General features: G+C 41.1%; 1 protein-coding gene across 1 annotated transcript in view; it reads left to right on the plus strand.

Annotated features, from left to right (window-relative positions):
- Positions 1-15,523, plus strand: part of FER (FER tyrosine kinase) — a 202,114-nt gene that overhangs the window by 105,611 nt on the left and 80,980 nt on the right. The window contains exon 14 of the mRNA XM_066603044.1: positions 6,592-6,714. Within this exon, the coding sequence (XP_066459141.1) occupies positions 6,592-6,714 (123 nt within the window). The remainder of the gene's footprint in view (positions 1-6,591; positions 6,715-15,523) is intronic.

The following is a 15,523-nucleotide window of genomic DNA, read 5'->3' on the forward strand; positions in this document are numbered from 1 at the left end:
CTGCGAGAAAATCACAGCTATATCGCATCACTGCACCGTACGATATCGCTGCGATTTTCTCGCAACAATACGGCGATTTTGTAGCGCTACAAAGTCACATGTGACGCTACAAAATCACGCGACCTTGTAGCATCTGCTACTGTCAAAGTTGCATCGCATGCACACCGCGTTTTTATGCGATGCAACAGAGAGGAAGGCTCCATAGAGAAACATGGGCTACAAAACCTCGCGTGTCGCGGGCATATCGCCGGACCTGCGAGGTTTGTGTGTCGTTTTGTAGCATGCTACAAAACAACTCGTGTGAAGGAACCCATAGGAAAGCATGGGCTTCTCATACATGCGATTTGTAGCATCGTAGCAATGCTGAGTTAACAAGGGTGAACGGAGAATAGCTTTTCTTCTGTAAGCCCTCCCCCCCCCACACACACACACACACAGTGATGTCACATTGAATGGAGCAGTGGTAGCACATGCTTGGCGCTGCTTCTCTTGTTTCAATAGGGTTGACAGAATTAGCAGAGTACAAGTGCTTAGGTATCTCTGGCATTCCTACTGAAAATGAAGGAACAGCATTTGCTCCTCACTGCAAAGGGTGAAGAGGATGGAAGACACGCCCCCCCCCCCCCCACCATTCTCTGGATTGGTTGTGGTCTCAGTGGTGAGAGGACCGACTCACTGATCAGACTTTTATCACCTATCATGTAGATGGGTGATAAGTTGTTTTTGGTACAACCTCTAAATCTTTAGTTCAAAGCCAAGTTGATAACATTTGGGGCAAGAAGGCTTGGCAGTACACAGGCCGTTTCTCTGTAAGTCATATATTTGTAAAATTTAAATTTTTTGTGGAGAATATATAAGGGAATATTCGCTGTGTCTTGATTTCATGTTATAAATACAGTGAAGGTGGCATAATACATAGAAATGGTTTGTTCCATTTGGACAACCCCTGTCATTATCTCAGTCCAGAGCTGCTGCAAAGAGCGTCTTCTGTACTGATGCTCCCAATGCTTCCATCTATTACACAGATGCCTCATTTATTTGATCATTTAAAATGTATTATTAAGCTTGGTGTAAGGCTTCCTCAGGCTCTACACGGACTATAGCACAGTGGGGGAAATTTACTAAGACTGCTATTTCATAATCCAGTCTTAAACCAAAGTACATTGGAGTAAAACACAGCAAATGTATTGAGGCGCACATATGCTAATACAATTTTAGCCATCTGTGGCTATCCTTACAACATACATTGACATCTGTGGTTGCTATGAACAATAGATTTGCTTCATTTATGATTCATGCTAATTTTAGCGGTGAATTACAGTCAATTTGTCGCACCCATGGTGACTCTGGCCTTCCTGTCTAATGCCACCCACTTTTCTTACTATTTTTCAAAAGAATCAAGTGAAGTAAAATATTGCAGATTTTAAAGGAAATGTGGTGTGCACCAAAATTTGTGAATTTTCTAACCCAGAAGACTGGCGTAAATCACAAAAATATTCCCTAGATTGTCCATTCTTCCTGGAGTCTTTTATGATCTTTTAAAAATGTTCTTCTATACCATTGTGAAGACAAAGGCTGGTGGGTGGTCATATAGAAAAGACGTTTTAGTACTTGTTGTTTTTGTTTTTTTTGTTTTTTTTTCCGGAAGGATGAATGCAAAATGTAGTATTTTTATAGTTTAGGTTTTGTTTAACATTTTGACGCCACAGCAGTTGTAATTCTTCGTTGCTTTATTTTTTTCATTGTATTTTCTTTCTCAACTTACAATATTTTTCTCATGACCTAGCTGTATGATGCCCTGTGTTTTTTTTTTCTTTTTGAAGCTCTAGTTGTAGCATTTAAAGACTCCATTTAATGTACCATTTAATATAATAGAAACTTTAAAAAAGGGAGAAATGCGGGGGGGAAAAACGCAATTCCACTTTTTTTTAATGGTTTTGTTAATCTGCCCCTCAGTACAATTACTGCAAAAGCAAATTTATACAGTTTTTTTTATGTTATGTTTCTCTACTACAAAAAAAAATACTTTTATCCTACAAAGCTCTTGCTTTCAGTTTGAGCCATACCTTTTATTTCTTCTACTTCCTGTCGACTGAGTTGTGTGAGTTTGTTTTTTGTGGCGAGAGCATTTTGGGTTTTTTTCTGGTACTTTTTTTATGATACTACAACTTTTAAATCTTTATTCCAAAAATGTTCTGCAATATTGGAGGTTGTGGTTGCTATTGACCAAGGCATCTAAGTGGTATAAATGGACAGGATCAGAATACACAGCCAGCCCTTGCCACATCCACTGTGTATATATGCCGCTGATTTTGCTAAAGGGTTAAAGATCAATGACATGACTTGCATCAATCTTATGACCGGAGGCATTGTTCTATTAGTGCCAGTAGGAAAGAGCTGATGCCTGCAAAGCAGTAATAAAAAAAATTGATGCCACTAGTAATAAAAGTCACTTTAAATTTCAATTTATAGAACATCCTTGAGAAAGGTCTAGCTCTTAGTTTTCATCAATGAGGAGACTTCTGCCACTGCATGTTAATGGCGATGATAGCCATGGTCATATAGAATACCACCATCTTCCTTTCAGCTTTACATGTAGAGATTTACACTTACCTTTTGTAGTCCAGACGCTGACTCAGTATAGATGTTAACACCTCGCAGGAATATGGATTTTTGCACTATTCATATGTAATGATGAGCTGTAAGAATAATGCCATGCTCTGGTGTACACTGCATGTATTCTAATGAGCAATGTCTCTATATGCCTTATTCATGAGCTAGAAACATTACCAGGGAAGCCTGTCATTCATTCTGGAAAGTAGGAAAAGGATTCTTATAGGTAGAGTCTGGAATTGGAAAATAGTGATTTGCACACAAAACAAGTGACTTTACAGCTTATAACAAGCTGTATGCCGTCATTCTGAAATGGTACTGTTACCAAATGTTCCTACATGTATAGCATGCTTGCGTGGCCAATATCTTCCACGTGACAGGCAGGCCCTTGTTAATGGCTTTTACTTTCTGAAAAGTAAACTTATCAAAATCCCCCCCAAAAAAATTGAGGAAAGCTTTGGGCAAAAGTATTTATTCTACTTACTGGGTTTGGTCCTTTTGATGCACAGTAACTGGTGGCATACATCCACACAATCCTCATTGACATAGATTAACAGAATAATATAGCCTTTTTTCAATCTGCTTGTCAAATTTCTGCCCTTACAGAGCTGCCCTAGTCATCTGGATGTGTTCGAAGCGGAAATACTGGAGCAGTTTTACTAATACTGTCTAATAGTTAGACAGAGCAAATTTAGATCAGATTGTTCACATCAGCTTCAGAAGTTCCATTCAGAACCTCTGTTGCTGCTTGGATAGATAAAAAGGGGACGAAAAAGCACGGTATGCTGCTGTTCTTCGTTCTGTAAAATGCCAGACAAATGTCTGGAAACAGAACAGCCCCCTTCATAGTCAGTAGGGTCTGTCTGGCACTGTTCGGGTCCATCATAAGACTGATCCATTTGGCCATTTTTCTGCTCCCCGACTAGAGCAGGGAAACGGAACCCCAAATTCACCAGATTTATCACATTGGTGAATGATAAATCTGTCCAGTGTATAAATGGTCTAGGCTAACTTTTATACCACTTAATTAGTTAGCATAGTTTATGGCAAAATTGCACCAAAATTTTATGTATACTTTCTCTTCATTGAAATGTTCAAAAAGAAAAATCTATAACAATAAAACATTACATCACGCAGATCTGAGAAGAAAAAACAGATTTAAAAAGTAATACAAAACTCAACTAATAGAGGGTCTAAGCAAAACCGCAGAAACTAAGCATGACTTTCTGTTCAACTGATCAAAGGCAGATATGGAGGGATTCCAACCAACCCTTAAATAGCTTGACAAGTATCAACTTGGGGTAATGTTGCATCGTGACCACACCCCTTTTCAACTAAGGGACATCCCCTTTGTCAGATGAGTCATAAAAAATGTTTGAAACTGTCTAAAGCAAATAATTTGGCGCAAAGTACGTTTGACAGTTTACCAACGCTAGCTTTCGAACAAGCTGTATTTGTTAGAAAGCAGCTACCGAAGAGAGAAATGGCAAAAAACTTTAAAAAAAATAAATTTGCAATCAGGTAATTTTGACAAAAGCTTTATTTATTTAGTGCAAGTATGAATAACAACTGCCATGCCAACATACATCATCAACCACAAGATTACTGATAAAACGAAAGCGTCAATATTATTGATTGCTTACAAGGGGCAGCAATGGAGTTAAAATATGTCTAATTTTATTTTATCTTCGAAAAAAAAAGCGAAGTTTTCTGCAAACTTAATAAAATAACATATTATTAAAGTGTTCAAGACTGTTTGTTTGTTTTTCTTAAAGGGGTTTTGTCATTAGAGGAAAAACAAATTCAATACTTACCTATTCCTCCCCAGGCAGTCTTCTTACAGCATCTTTGTCCCGCTGATATTCTCCTGGCTCCTCCAGTCCCCCGGGTCCCGTCCCCTCCAGCTGGCCGGATCCTCTTCTTCCTGTTTTGTATTGTACATTCTCTACTGCAGTTGCGGCAATTGCCTGGCATAGAATTCGGCATTTCCTACTAGGCAGTGAACGCTACATCACAGGAAGAAGAGGATCTGGTGGCTTGTGGTGAGGTGATCCGGGGGATTGGAGGAACCAGGAGAAGATCGACAACGAGAATATGAGGTAAGAAGGCTGCCTGGGGACGAATAGGTGAATATTGAATTTTTTTTTTTTGTAATGACAGAACTCCTTTAAAGGAACTGTCCAGCTCTGAAGATTTGAATACCTATCCTTAAGATGGTTTATCCGCAGCTGATTAGTAGGGGTCTACTCGCAAGGGCTCCCGCCAATAAGCTGTTTACTGGTCTACTCTGTATGCAGCAGTCTTTTTCTGACACTGGCACTTAGCAGTGGCCCAGCATCTTATTGCTAGCACAGCGCCCATTGCCAGAGTCTTTTTTTTTTATACATATTTAAGGGGATGTTTTTGGTCATTTTTATATAGATTTTTTTTTTTCCATTCATCATGTTGCTGGTCCCCAAATACAGGGCCATTTCATGTCAAATCATTACAGCTCCTAACCCAACCATCTCAGTTTTTTATTAAATGTGGTAGGATGGTAGAGGGCATAAAGTAATTTACAGATGTAAAAATGAAGCCCTCACTTTTATACATAGTATTCGTATCGTAGGGATGCACACCATGAAAAAATGTGAAATTAATGCTCACAGAGTCAGCAAAGAAAATTCATAACTTTGCTTCTAATAATAATAGAAGTTTTATTTTGGGCTTATTTTCAAGCTAATGGAGCACACTTGTTATACAAAAAATGCTTTGTAACAAAATATTACTTTTCTTCATTTCAAGGTCTCAGGATGTAAACTTTAACTTTGAATATCCAAAAAAGATTGTATGTCCAGTTTTTTTTAAATCTAGTTTGTAATACAGATAAATGCAATTCCTCCTTAGTGCAAGTTTCATTTTGCAAAGTCTTTGGAAACAGGAGAAAAAGAAAATATATTAAAGTGATCATTTTTTGTGAAGGTGTGGCATGGAATGACCAGCTAATATTACCTTGTTTGTTAGTTATTCCTTTCTGTATGAAATGTCTGCAGTCCTTCTCTTCAGGTGGGTCATGTGATCTCATTCTGACCACTTGAGATTTGCTTGTTTCTATGTTGAGTGAGGAGGTGACAATAGAATAAGAAGGTAATGGCAGTGTCCAGTATCAGACAGGAGGCTGCACTGCATGGAAGTGAATGTTATATACATAAGGCTTCATGCACAGGGGCGGAGTTTTGCTGCCGAATCCAGAGCGGGCGTCCGCCTCTGGGTTCCGCAGCAATAACTCTACATAGTATGCTATGGAGTAGTAATTTTTCATGCACACAAGGGGAAACCAATTGCGGTGTCCGCTCTCGGAGGAAAAAAAAAATGCAGCATGCTCCATTTTCCTGCGGTATCCGCACAGGCTGCTTACATTGATGTCAATGGAAGCTGTCCGACCTGCGGCCTGTCCGCAACTTGCATTGTGGATGGGCCGCGGATTCCGCGTGAAAAGCAGGAGTTTAAAAGAAAAAAAAAATCTGTACTGCGCATGTCCAACAGCGAGCCATGCGGACCATCCGCAGTACAGATAAATCTTCAAGAAAGCAGGTACGCGCGGACGCCGCCGCTGCTGCTAGGGAAGCATCTTTCTCTGCTGTGTGCATGCAGCCTTAGACACCTCCAATGTGTGGCAGGAAATCAGGGGATGGGGGCAGTTAAGATGCGTTTTTCGCCAGAGTTACATGTACAGTATATGAATGTGAAAATTTAATAAACTGGCACTCTGGTAGAAGGAAGACAAACAGTCTTCATCGCAATTTTAACAGGATTTGATATGTTTCAGGGAAACATGTCAAATAGCAATACACTACAGTGCACAACAAGACACGGATGGAGAAATATTAGCAGTCCAATCATTGCTAGATAGTAGTTGAAAGCATATGTGAAAATACTTTTCTCCTATTCTGAAATTGTAATACAGATTTTTATTTTTTTTGTTTCTCCTCTAAACAGAATTTATATAGGTTTGAAGGAACCGGCTTTCCAACAATTCCACAACTTATAGAACACCATTATACTACTAAACAAGTTATAACTAAGAAATCTGGAGTGGTCCTGTTAAATCCAGTTGTTAAGGTATGTGTAACTTTCCCCATAGTGTCATACACATTGACTTTTGCAAGTACATGTTGTTTGGTAAGGGCTTATTCACACAAGCGTATATCGGCCGCCGTTTTCACAGACAGACGATATGTGCTACCATCTGATGCATTGAAAATATAAATTATGAGAATTGCGCCTTGTGGGTTTAGTTTACAAAGACATAAACCCGGCACACAGTGGGTTAACCCTGGTTAGGGATATCCCACTGACACCATTCCTCCTGGATTGCGTGTAAATGGTATCTTTGTTCCCAATCCAGTGGGAACTGGAGAGACGTCTGGAGCCGTTGGGCAATCTGTTACCAGGTGCTCTTTAAATGAAAACCTAATTACATAAAAGGCACCGCAATCTAAGGGTCCAAAGTAGCACTAGTCCATAATAGTGCAATATAGAATACTTTTATTCCAATGCTACGCGTTTTGGCACTGTAGGATCGTGCCTTTGTCAAGCATGCATAATAAAATACATGTACCAGCATTTAAATAGAGGAAACTTGCACGAAGATGTCAGTCATGTGCCCAGATGTTTTAGTTCTCAGGTACATCACAGCCATAACTGGAGTTTATCTTTATTTTCTAACATTAGGTACTAAATTGGTTTGGCAAGAATAAGTCAAAACGATTTTACTGGAGAGCATTATAGCATTGGGATCATTATTTTTTTTATAAACCCAAATTGAAAATATCTGTATCATCCTTTTATTACTGAATTTTTACCTTCCTGCACAAAAGTATTTTCTTACCCTTTACAGTAACTGCTAATTCTACAATTTGTAGCTTTCATATTGTCATGACATTTATTTTTAATAGCCGTTGCAGGAGATCAGAGTATGTGAAGAATTGTGTAAAGGACAAGTAGAAAGTAATTGCGATCCTGCACAACGAGCTGCTTTAAATTAATGGCGTCATTGTTGTTCTTTAACCCTTACCTGCCACCCGCACACTCCCCCGCTCTTATTTATTTTGTATGGGAAAGTGCATTATTGATTCCCTGGAATTACTGAACAGAAGCACATAAAAATGAACTGTCATGATGATTTTATTAGCAATTTTTGAAAATTAAACATGAGTGTTTCACATTGGGAAAATTTATTAGGAATTAATCCTGTAAATATATGTATATTGCTAATACGTACTGTGAGGGATTTGCATCAGGGTAAAGTAGCGGCCGGGGTGTAAACTGTCAGAGACAGTGACACTCTGGATAAAGTTCGTAGTCCAGGCTTCGCCTGGGTTTATTTCAGCACAAAACAAAGCAAAAACAGGCCTTAACACCAGGCCAATAAAGTAACTCTTGCTCGTCTGAGCACTTACTAGACCTAGACCGACCCTGTCTACTCTCTTGCAAAAACAAACACTTGCTGCGCACAGCCAGCCTTGCTCTCAGACCTGCAGAGGTCTCAGCACACACCTCTCCTAGGTGTGGAGGTTAGGGGCGTCTCCCTGTAAACCTCTGGCCTTCTCAGCCACACACTGGGCTAGCCGGGCTCCTAGCTCCACTGAGCCCTCTCTCTGGCTCTCTCAGCCCACATCTCCCCAAGACCTGCAGGCCCAGGCTTTATAAGGCCTGGTACCAGTCTCACCTGGTACGTGGGAGTGGCCATCCCACCCTTCACTTTGACCACTCCAGGAAAAGCCGGCTCGGACTATGCGGCTTGGAGCCACTACATAAACTGCAATGTGTCAGTAACTTAGTGTTACTGACACCCAAATGCTGGCTTCCTCCACCGAGCCCAGGCCGCTCGGTGGCACGTATCCGCCCTCCAGCGCTTTATCAATCACTGTTTCACAGTACATGCACACATTTATATTACAAGACCATTCATTTCTGATTTCTCTAATTATCTAATCCAGTGCCTTACAAAGGGATATTATAACTGCATATAATGTGTGTAGCATATGTTTCTAACACCATGCAGGACAGCTCTCCAATGTCGGAGGCAGTTTTGCACAGCGCTGTACTGCATACTGTAATATACAAATGCAGAACTGCCTCAGACATTGGAGAGCTGTCCTGCATGGTGTTTATAAACGTGTTAGACCTTGTCCGACATCGGAGCTATGCAGGGAAATCTGAATGTCGGATTAAGTCCGACATTGGATTGAAGGGTTATAAAAGGTTTTATACTCCATGTAAACGTTTGCAATTGCAGCACCAGGTTTTACTTTTAAGAAATGAAAAGGGTACATACAAATTGTCCACTGTGGCATTCTTCCATCTGGGAGGGACATAGCACTTGACAAGAGTAGTGCATTGTTATCGAAGGACTTGGGTGACAATCCACATGGACAGTGTGATGGTCAATTAGGAGATGGCATTCAGCAACTTTTTACTTGTGTTGAAGGGTAAGACTAATTTTAAGTGGGAAAGAGTTAATTGAAACAAATACATTTCCCAGCTTTTATTTCACCACTTACTTCCAACCTAGTCCTCTGCTCCAATCCTATTGTTTGAGGAAGGTCTGGATTCAGACCAAAAGGTCACAATTTAAAGGGGTTGTCCCGCGAAAGCAAGTGGGTCTATACACTTCTGTATGGCCATATTAATGCACTTTGTAATGTACATTGTGCATTAATTATGAGCCATACAGAAGTTATTAGAAGTTATTCACGTACCTGTTCCGTTGCTGGCGTCCTCGTCTCCATGGTGCCGTCTAATTTTCAGCGTCTAATCGCCAGATTAGACGCGCTTGCGCAGTCCGGGTCTTCTTCTTTTCTGAATGGGGCCGCTCGTGCCGGAGAGCGGCTCCGTGTAGCTCCGCCCCGTCACGTGCCGATTCCAGCCAATCAGGAGGCTGGAATCGGCAATGGACCGCACAGAAGAGCTGCGGTCCACCGAGGGAGAAGATCCCGGCGGCCATCTTCAACCGGTAAGTAAGAAGTCACCGGAGCGCTGGGATTCAGGTAAGCGCTGTGCGGATTTTTTTTTAGGTCCCTGCATCAGTTTTGTCTCGCGCCGAACGGGGGGGCTGTTGAAAAAAAAAAAACCCGTTTCGGCGCGGGACAACCCCTTTAACATTTGTGGATTGATTTCAATACATTTTCATTTGAGTATCGCCTTAATTTAAATGGAACCTATCATGACCTAAAAGCACTATAAACTAAGTTAAGCTACTCCTAGGACACGTTCCGAAGAGTTTAGGGATGTTTTTTTTTCTATGCTTTACTGGGTCCCCAGTTTCCTCCCTGTTAGCCATCAAAGTTGGCGAATGAACAGTGCAGTGGAATCGCCTCTGCAGGCTGTGTGCACGCACTTCCATTGTTCTATGTAGTGTCTATAGCTGATGACCAGTTCACTTTAAGAGTAAGATCCTGACTGAGCACTGCCCTCGCAGCTCTGTGCAACCGTTATACAAATGCTGGCGATGGTGATCAATTTTCTTCTTTTTTTGCAGGGAAAATAAGGTCTTACAAGACAGCCATTGAAATCCATAGATTATTATAATGATAGAGCCAGTAAAGCAGACAGCCCCTTTGTTTAACTTTATAACACAGAGGACTAAGGTGGATTTTATACTTTAAATGGTAAAATCATCTTTAATCATTTACTCAATTTTCTGATTACGAAGAGCCTTATGTATGAGAAATCTTCTCAAAAAGTGTTATTGCCCACAGTAACCATTCGTGTTAGTTTCAGGGGTCAACAAAGACACCCTGCGTGTGCCGTTTTCATACACCGGGTCCTATATATGCAGTTTATGAACTTATGTGATCGTTGTCATGCTGCTTTGTTTAATATAAATTGGTAATGTGGAACTTCTGTGAATGCGATGTGCTGTGCAGGGTTTGCTGCTTTCCTGTTATCTCGTCTAGGTGTCTTTCCATACTTCATATTTTGGAAGCAGAATATGATTTGGGTATGTTGGCTTGTCTTGACTATGTACATGTTGTATAAATATCAAGTGCATCAGTTATGAGAGAAAGTTTGTCACCAGAGCTTTTGTCATTTCCTTGATCGAACTGCTTCAGTAGTTGAGTCCCTCTTGTTCTCCATCACCGCTATCCGTAGATCAGCATGTTCGTACAAATGATGCCTGAAAATCTAGTTTTTACGACTGACGGTGTGCATTGATGATTTGATGACTATAAAGCAGTTAGATGCACTAGTACTTGGCTTGTTTTAAGGACACAAGGTTGTATTTTAATAATTTTTCTTAAGCTTTTCATGCTCCCGCTATCTCAAGGAACCATAAAGCCCTAAATGCAACCCGCTAAACTGTGGGGGTTTCGGGGTAGTTTGGATTGCCAAGAGTTTGCAGCACTCACAAAACCATCAGAACTGTATGACATGATGCCTCCTGAGTTCTGACAGCCTATCTGTCCCTTTTGGACACGCAGCAAAGTTGTTACAGAAATTTCTGTAGGGCTTGCAGCCAAAACAACCCTATTCAGATGAATTCTCCTGCTACCTGTGGGTCTCAGCAGGCAGAACCCTAGCGATCAATCCTCTGTCATCTATTCTATGGATAGATGATTAATAGATGAATAATGATTTTCATGAGATAGCCCCTTTAGTGTAAACTTGTGGTGGTGGAGTGACTTTCCTGTTGAGTAATGAAATTGTAAGCAGCTATGATACCTAGCCTTCAGGGTGTGTGGCCAGGGTGTAACAACGTCCCTGTGGAGTTCAGGGGCACCATTATAGCTCCCCACCCCACATGGTCACCATAAATGGTACCATTGAAAAATACAACTCCTTCAGCAAAAAAGCAAGCCCTCAGATATGTGCTTTGATTTAGGGTGCCTTCACACTGGCGATAAAATCACGAGATTTTCGTGAAATGCGAGACAGTAAAACACAGAATTATGAAACCAATGATTTTCAATAGTTTCCTTCACATTTGCAATGTTTTCACTAATGCAATGTTGCGTGAAAAAAAAATTGCGGCATGTCTTTCTGCGTTTCGTGTGTTTTGTTTTTTTTTTTGTTTTTTTTTTTAAATCTCTCATGTTTCCCTATGGAGCCTCCTTTTTATCGTACTGCAAATCAGGAACTTGGGATTTTCATGCAATGCGCTTTTAACATTAGATAGTCTTATTGACTTCTGCGCTAAAAAATTGCGTAAAAAAAACCATAAGAAAATCGCAAGTAGCAGTACTGTTTTTGTAAGAAAAAGCTGTGCAGTGGAGTGCGTCATGTGACCGCCGCAGGTGACATGGCAAAGTCACGTGACCGCGCGTAGAGAGTCAAAGTCCTGTGTGCGTGTCATAGGGAACGTGTAGCAGAGTGAAGCACGCAGTACTTTGACCCACGTACGCACGGTCACGTGACTTTGCCATGTCACCTGCGGTGGTCACATGATGCGCTACGAGTGGGGCGTTGCTCTACACCCTCACACTTCTCTTCACAGGTAATACACTTATGCTACCTATGTTATCTATATATACAGTTGTATTTATGTGTTAATTTTATGCTTGAGGAAGGCCCCATTATATGCTGTTGGGCCAAAATGCGTTGCGTTTTTATACCTTTCTGGATTAAACATACTGTTAGCTACTGAGTTTGTCCTGCTATTTTGGAGTTTCACCACGGGACACTACCTGATGTGGGAAGCATGAATAATTTCTGCACAGGATGCCATCTAACCAAGAGCAGTCCCTAGCCACTATGTCCTTGGTTTCCCCAATCCAGCTGTTAGTTTGTGTAAACAAAAATGTATTTTTTTGGTTTTCAAAAAAGTATTAATATCAAATTAACCAAATGAAGGTCTGCATTTTTAGGCTGGGTTCCCACAGGGCGGATTTGCCACGGAAATTCCATGCAGAATTTCGCTGCGGCAAATACGCCTGCAGCCTCTGATCCCAGGATTACCCAGCCATGTGGATGAGATTTGTCAAAAAATCTCGTTCACACGGGACGGCCAATCCGTCGCAGCAAAGCTGGCAAAAGCCAATGCTGCAGCGCGGATTCCCCAGCTGCCGCATGTCTGTCTTTTTTTTTTCTTCCGTTGCGGCGGCGCTCCTTTCTATGGGAGTGCCGGATGCAACGGAGAAGCATGCGGCCAAGCCGCTCCAAAGCCCACGGCTAAGTGCCGCGGGCTTTGAAGCTGTGCTTTCCTGGCAGAAATCTTGCGTTTTTTTCACTGCAGCAAAACTGCAAGATTTCCGACGGAATTCCGCCCTGTGTGAATCCAGCCTTAATGTTATCTTGTATATTGTTTTAACTAATTAACCTGAAGCACTTTGTAATCTGGGTTTACCAAAAATTCTTGTTATTGCTGTGGACTGCAACAAAATGACACCTGAATAGGCAAAGTTAATATTAGTGTAGTATGTCTCCACCAGACGTATGGGTTGGCTGGGCTGACCTACAGGTAACACCTAGGTCACAACCTCCGGTGGAGACATACTACAGTATCACTGGCTCGCTTACAGATCGGGCGACTTGAGGAAATTTCTCTCATTGTCCTCCCCCTGCCCCTCTACATTCACTTTAGCAGCGGCCGCTGCTAAAGTGAATAAAGAGGGCTGGGGGAGAGAAATCCTCTCCAGCTGACTTGGCCTCTTTGCAGCAGCCATTCAGTATTGAACGGCTGCTGCTAAAGTGAATGGAAAAGGGAGGGGGAGAAATCTGCTCCAGCTGCCCCTCCTCCCTGTTAAGCGAGCCAGCGATACTCATATCTGTGCAGCAGCATGGTAGCGAGTACACACAAAGACCAGTTTCGTCCATTGTTTGTCCAACATTTTTCCAGTGCAAATGCCCTTTTAGGGTAGTATGTCTCCACGCTCGAGCTTTTGTCAGCTTTGGGCGTTACCTGAAGGTCAGACCAGCCAACCCATACTTCCGGTGTAGAGATACTGCACGAATACCGGCAAAGTTTTTGTATTACTAAATAGTAGACTCTCTACTTGCAATCATTTGTCTTTGGCTTGCCCATTAGTATGACCTTCAGTATCTAATAACCAAGAATGCTTATTTAGGCTTTAGAACTACTAAGGGCCCATTTAGACACAACGATTATCGCTCAAAAGCTATCTTTTGAGCTATAACCGCTGTGTCTAAACGCACGCCAATCAGGCATTTTTCGTGCACTATTCGTTCATTGCTGACTTCAAGCCAGCTTGAAAAGCAGCATTCCTGCTGATCAGGATCACACGCTGAGTTCTCCGCAGAGAGCGCTGATGACATTCTTTCTATCCTGCTGAAGAACAATGGAGCTGAATGCAGATAACAGACCTTCAGCTGTTATCTGCATTCAGCAAAAGGCTTCATTTGCACACCAATAACCTATTAAGTAGCTAAGTAGCTACTTAGTAGTTTATGCAAAATGATCGCTCAAAGCTGTCACTCAAACTGTCATTTGAGCGATTTTTGAGCAATCCTCTTTGTGTCTAAATGAGCCCTAAGAAATGAGTACTTAAAAATCTGTCAACAATTAAATGTTAGATATTTTGGAAATAAGCCTTCAAATATAGGGTCAACTTTCAGACTTCTATTTATCTAATTATTCTTTTTTATGATGTAAATGTTATAGTGTAATTGAACTTCTGATATGTCACCGTGACATGTCAGGAGTATTAATTGGTAGTTGTCCGAGTGCTGCGACCTCCACTAATTGCTAAAAACAAAGGGACAGAAGTGCTCACCTGAGCACTATACCCGGTCAGCTATCTGATGTTCCTGCTCAGAGTTGTGTACGGACTCCATAAAAAATGTATGTAGCCTGTATACTGCTCACTGATTACAACCGAACAGGCACAGGACTCGGCTGATTGTTTCTGCACATTAGTTCTAGCAATTTGTGGTTCCCAGCACCTGGCCCCTCAGGATAAATATTACATGTAAGACATACATATATTTTTTTTAATGTTTAGTTACACTTTAACACATACTTTGTCTCTTTTTGACTTGAATTGTTTCCTACAATGGAAACGAATGTGGATTTTTAAAGATCAATTAGTACGATTGTCTGTTGCTTAATCTTGTTTTCTGAGAGCCTCATATGGCGCTGAGTGTTAAGGCAGCAGAATGCAGTTCTAAGCTTTTACTCACGACCTGAAGGTTGTGGGTTCAGTCACCACAGGTAGCCAGCTTAAGGTTGACTCAACCTTCCATCCTTCCAAAGTCGGTAAAATGAGTACCCAGCTTGTTGGGGTGTACAGATAACTGGTGAAGGCAATGGCAAACCCCCCCTCCAAAACAGTCTGCCAAGAAAACGTGTTGATGTGACGTCAGCCTACGAGTCGGTCACGACTTGGTGCTTGCACCAGGGGACTTTATCTTACCTTTACCTTTCTTCACAACTGACCTTTCTTTCCTGTGAAACTATTACTATCAAAATGAAAATTCTTTTTAAATATTATATACTTCCAAAACTTTTTTTTTTTTATTTATATGACATTCATTTGCATTTTCCCTCAAAGATGAGTTCAATTATGGAGAACTTGTGAAGCTGCTTCTAATAAGATAGACTAATTTGCATGCGCTTGTCAATAAGGCTTTAAGATTGAAAGTGCTCTGACAAAGTTTATCACGTGGCGAATAATCCTGTGCTCCCACTAAATATATGCAGAGTGAGTTGGGGAAATGTGTGCAATTAAGTAATCTCTCGGCAAACCTCTGCATGATAGAAAATAACAGTTATCAGCAATAAAATTCTTGCACTGACTAACATCTACAGTAATTTGATTTGTGTTTAATTATATGAAAGGAAATTGCCATGCTGTCCATTTTTGAAGGCTGCCAAAATGCTAAATGCTTAATTAGGAAAAAAATGTTTACATGTGATTGATCTCTGGTAATTTCCTCTCTCAAAATTCAGTATGGCCATGGCATAAATACC

This window comes from Eleutherodactylus coqui, chromosome 5 (genome assembly GCF_035609145.1).
Source record: "Eleutherodactylus coqui strain aEleCoq1 chromosome 5, aEleCoq1.hap1, whole genome shotgun sequence".
Classification (NCBI taxonomy): Eukaryota; Metazoa; Chordata; class Amphibia; order Anura; family Eleutherodactylidae; genus Eleutherodactylus; species Eleutherodactylus coqui.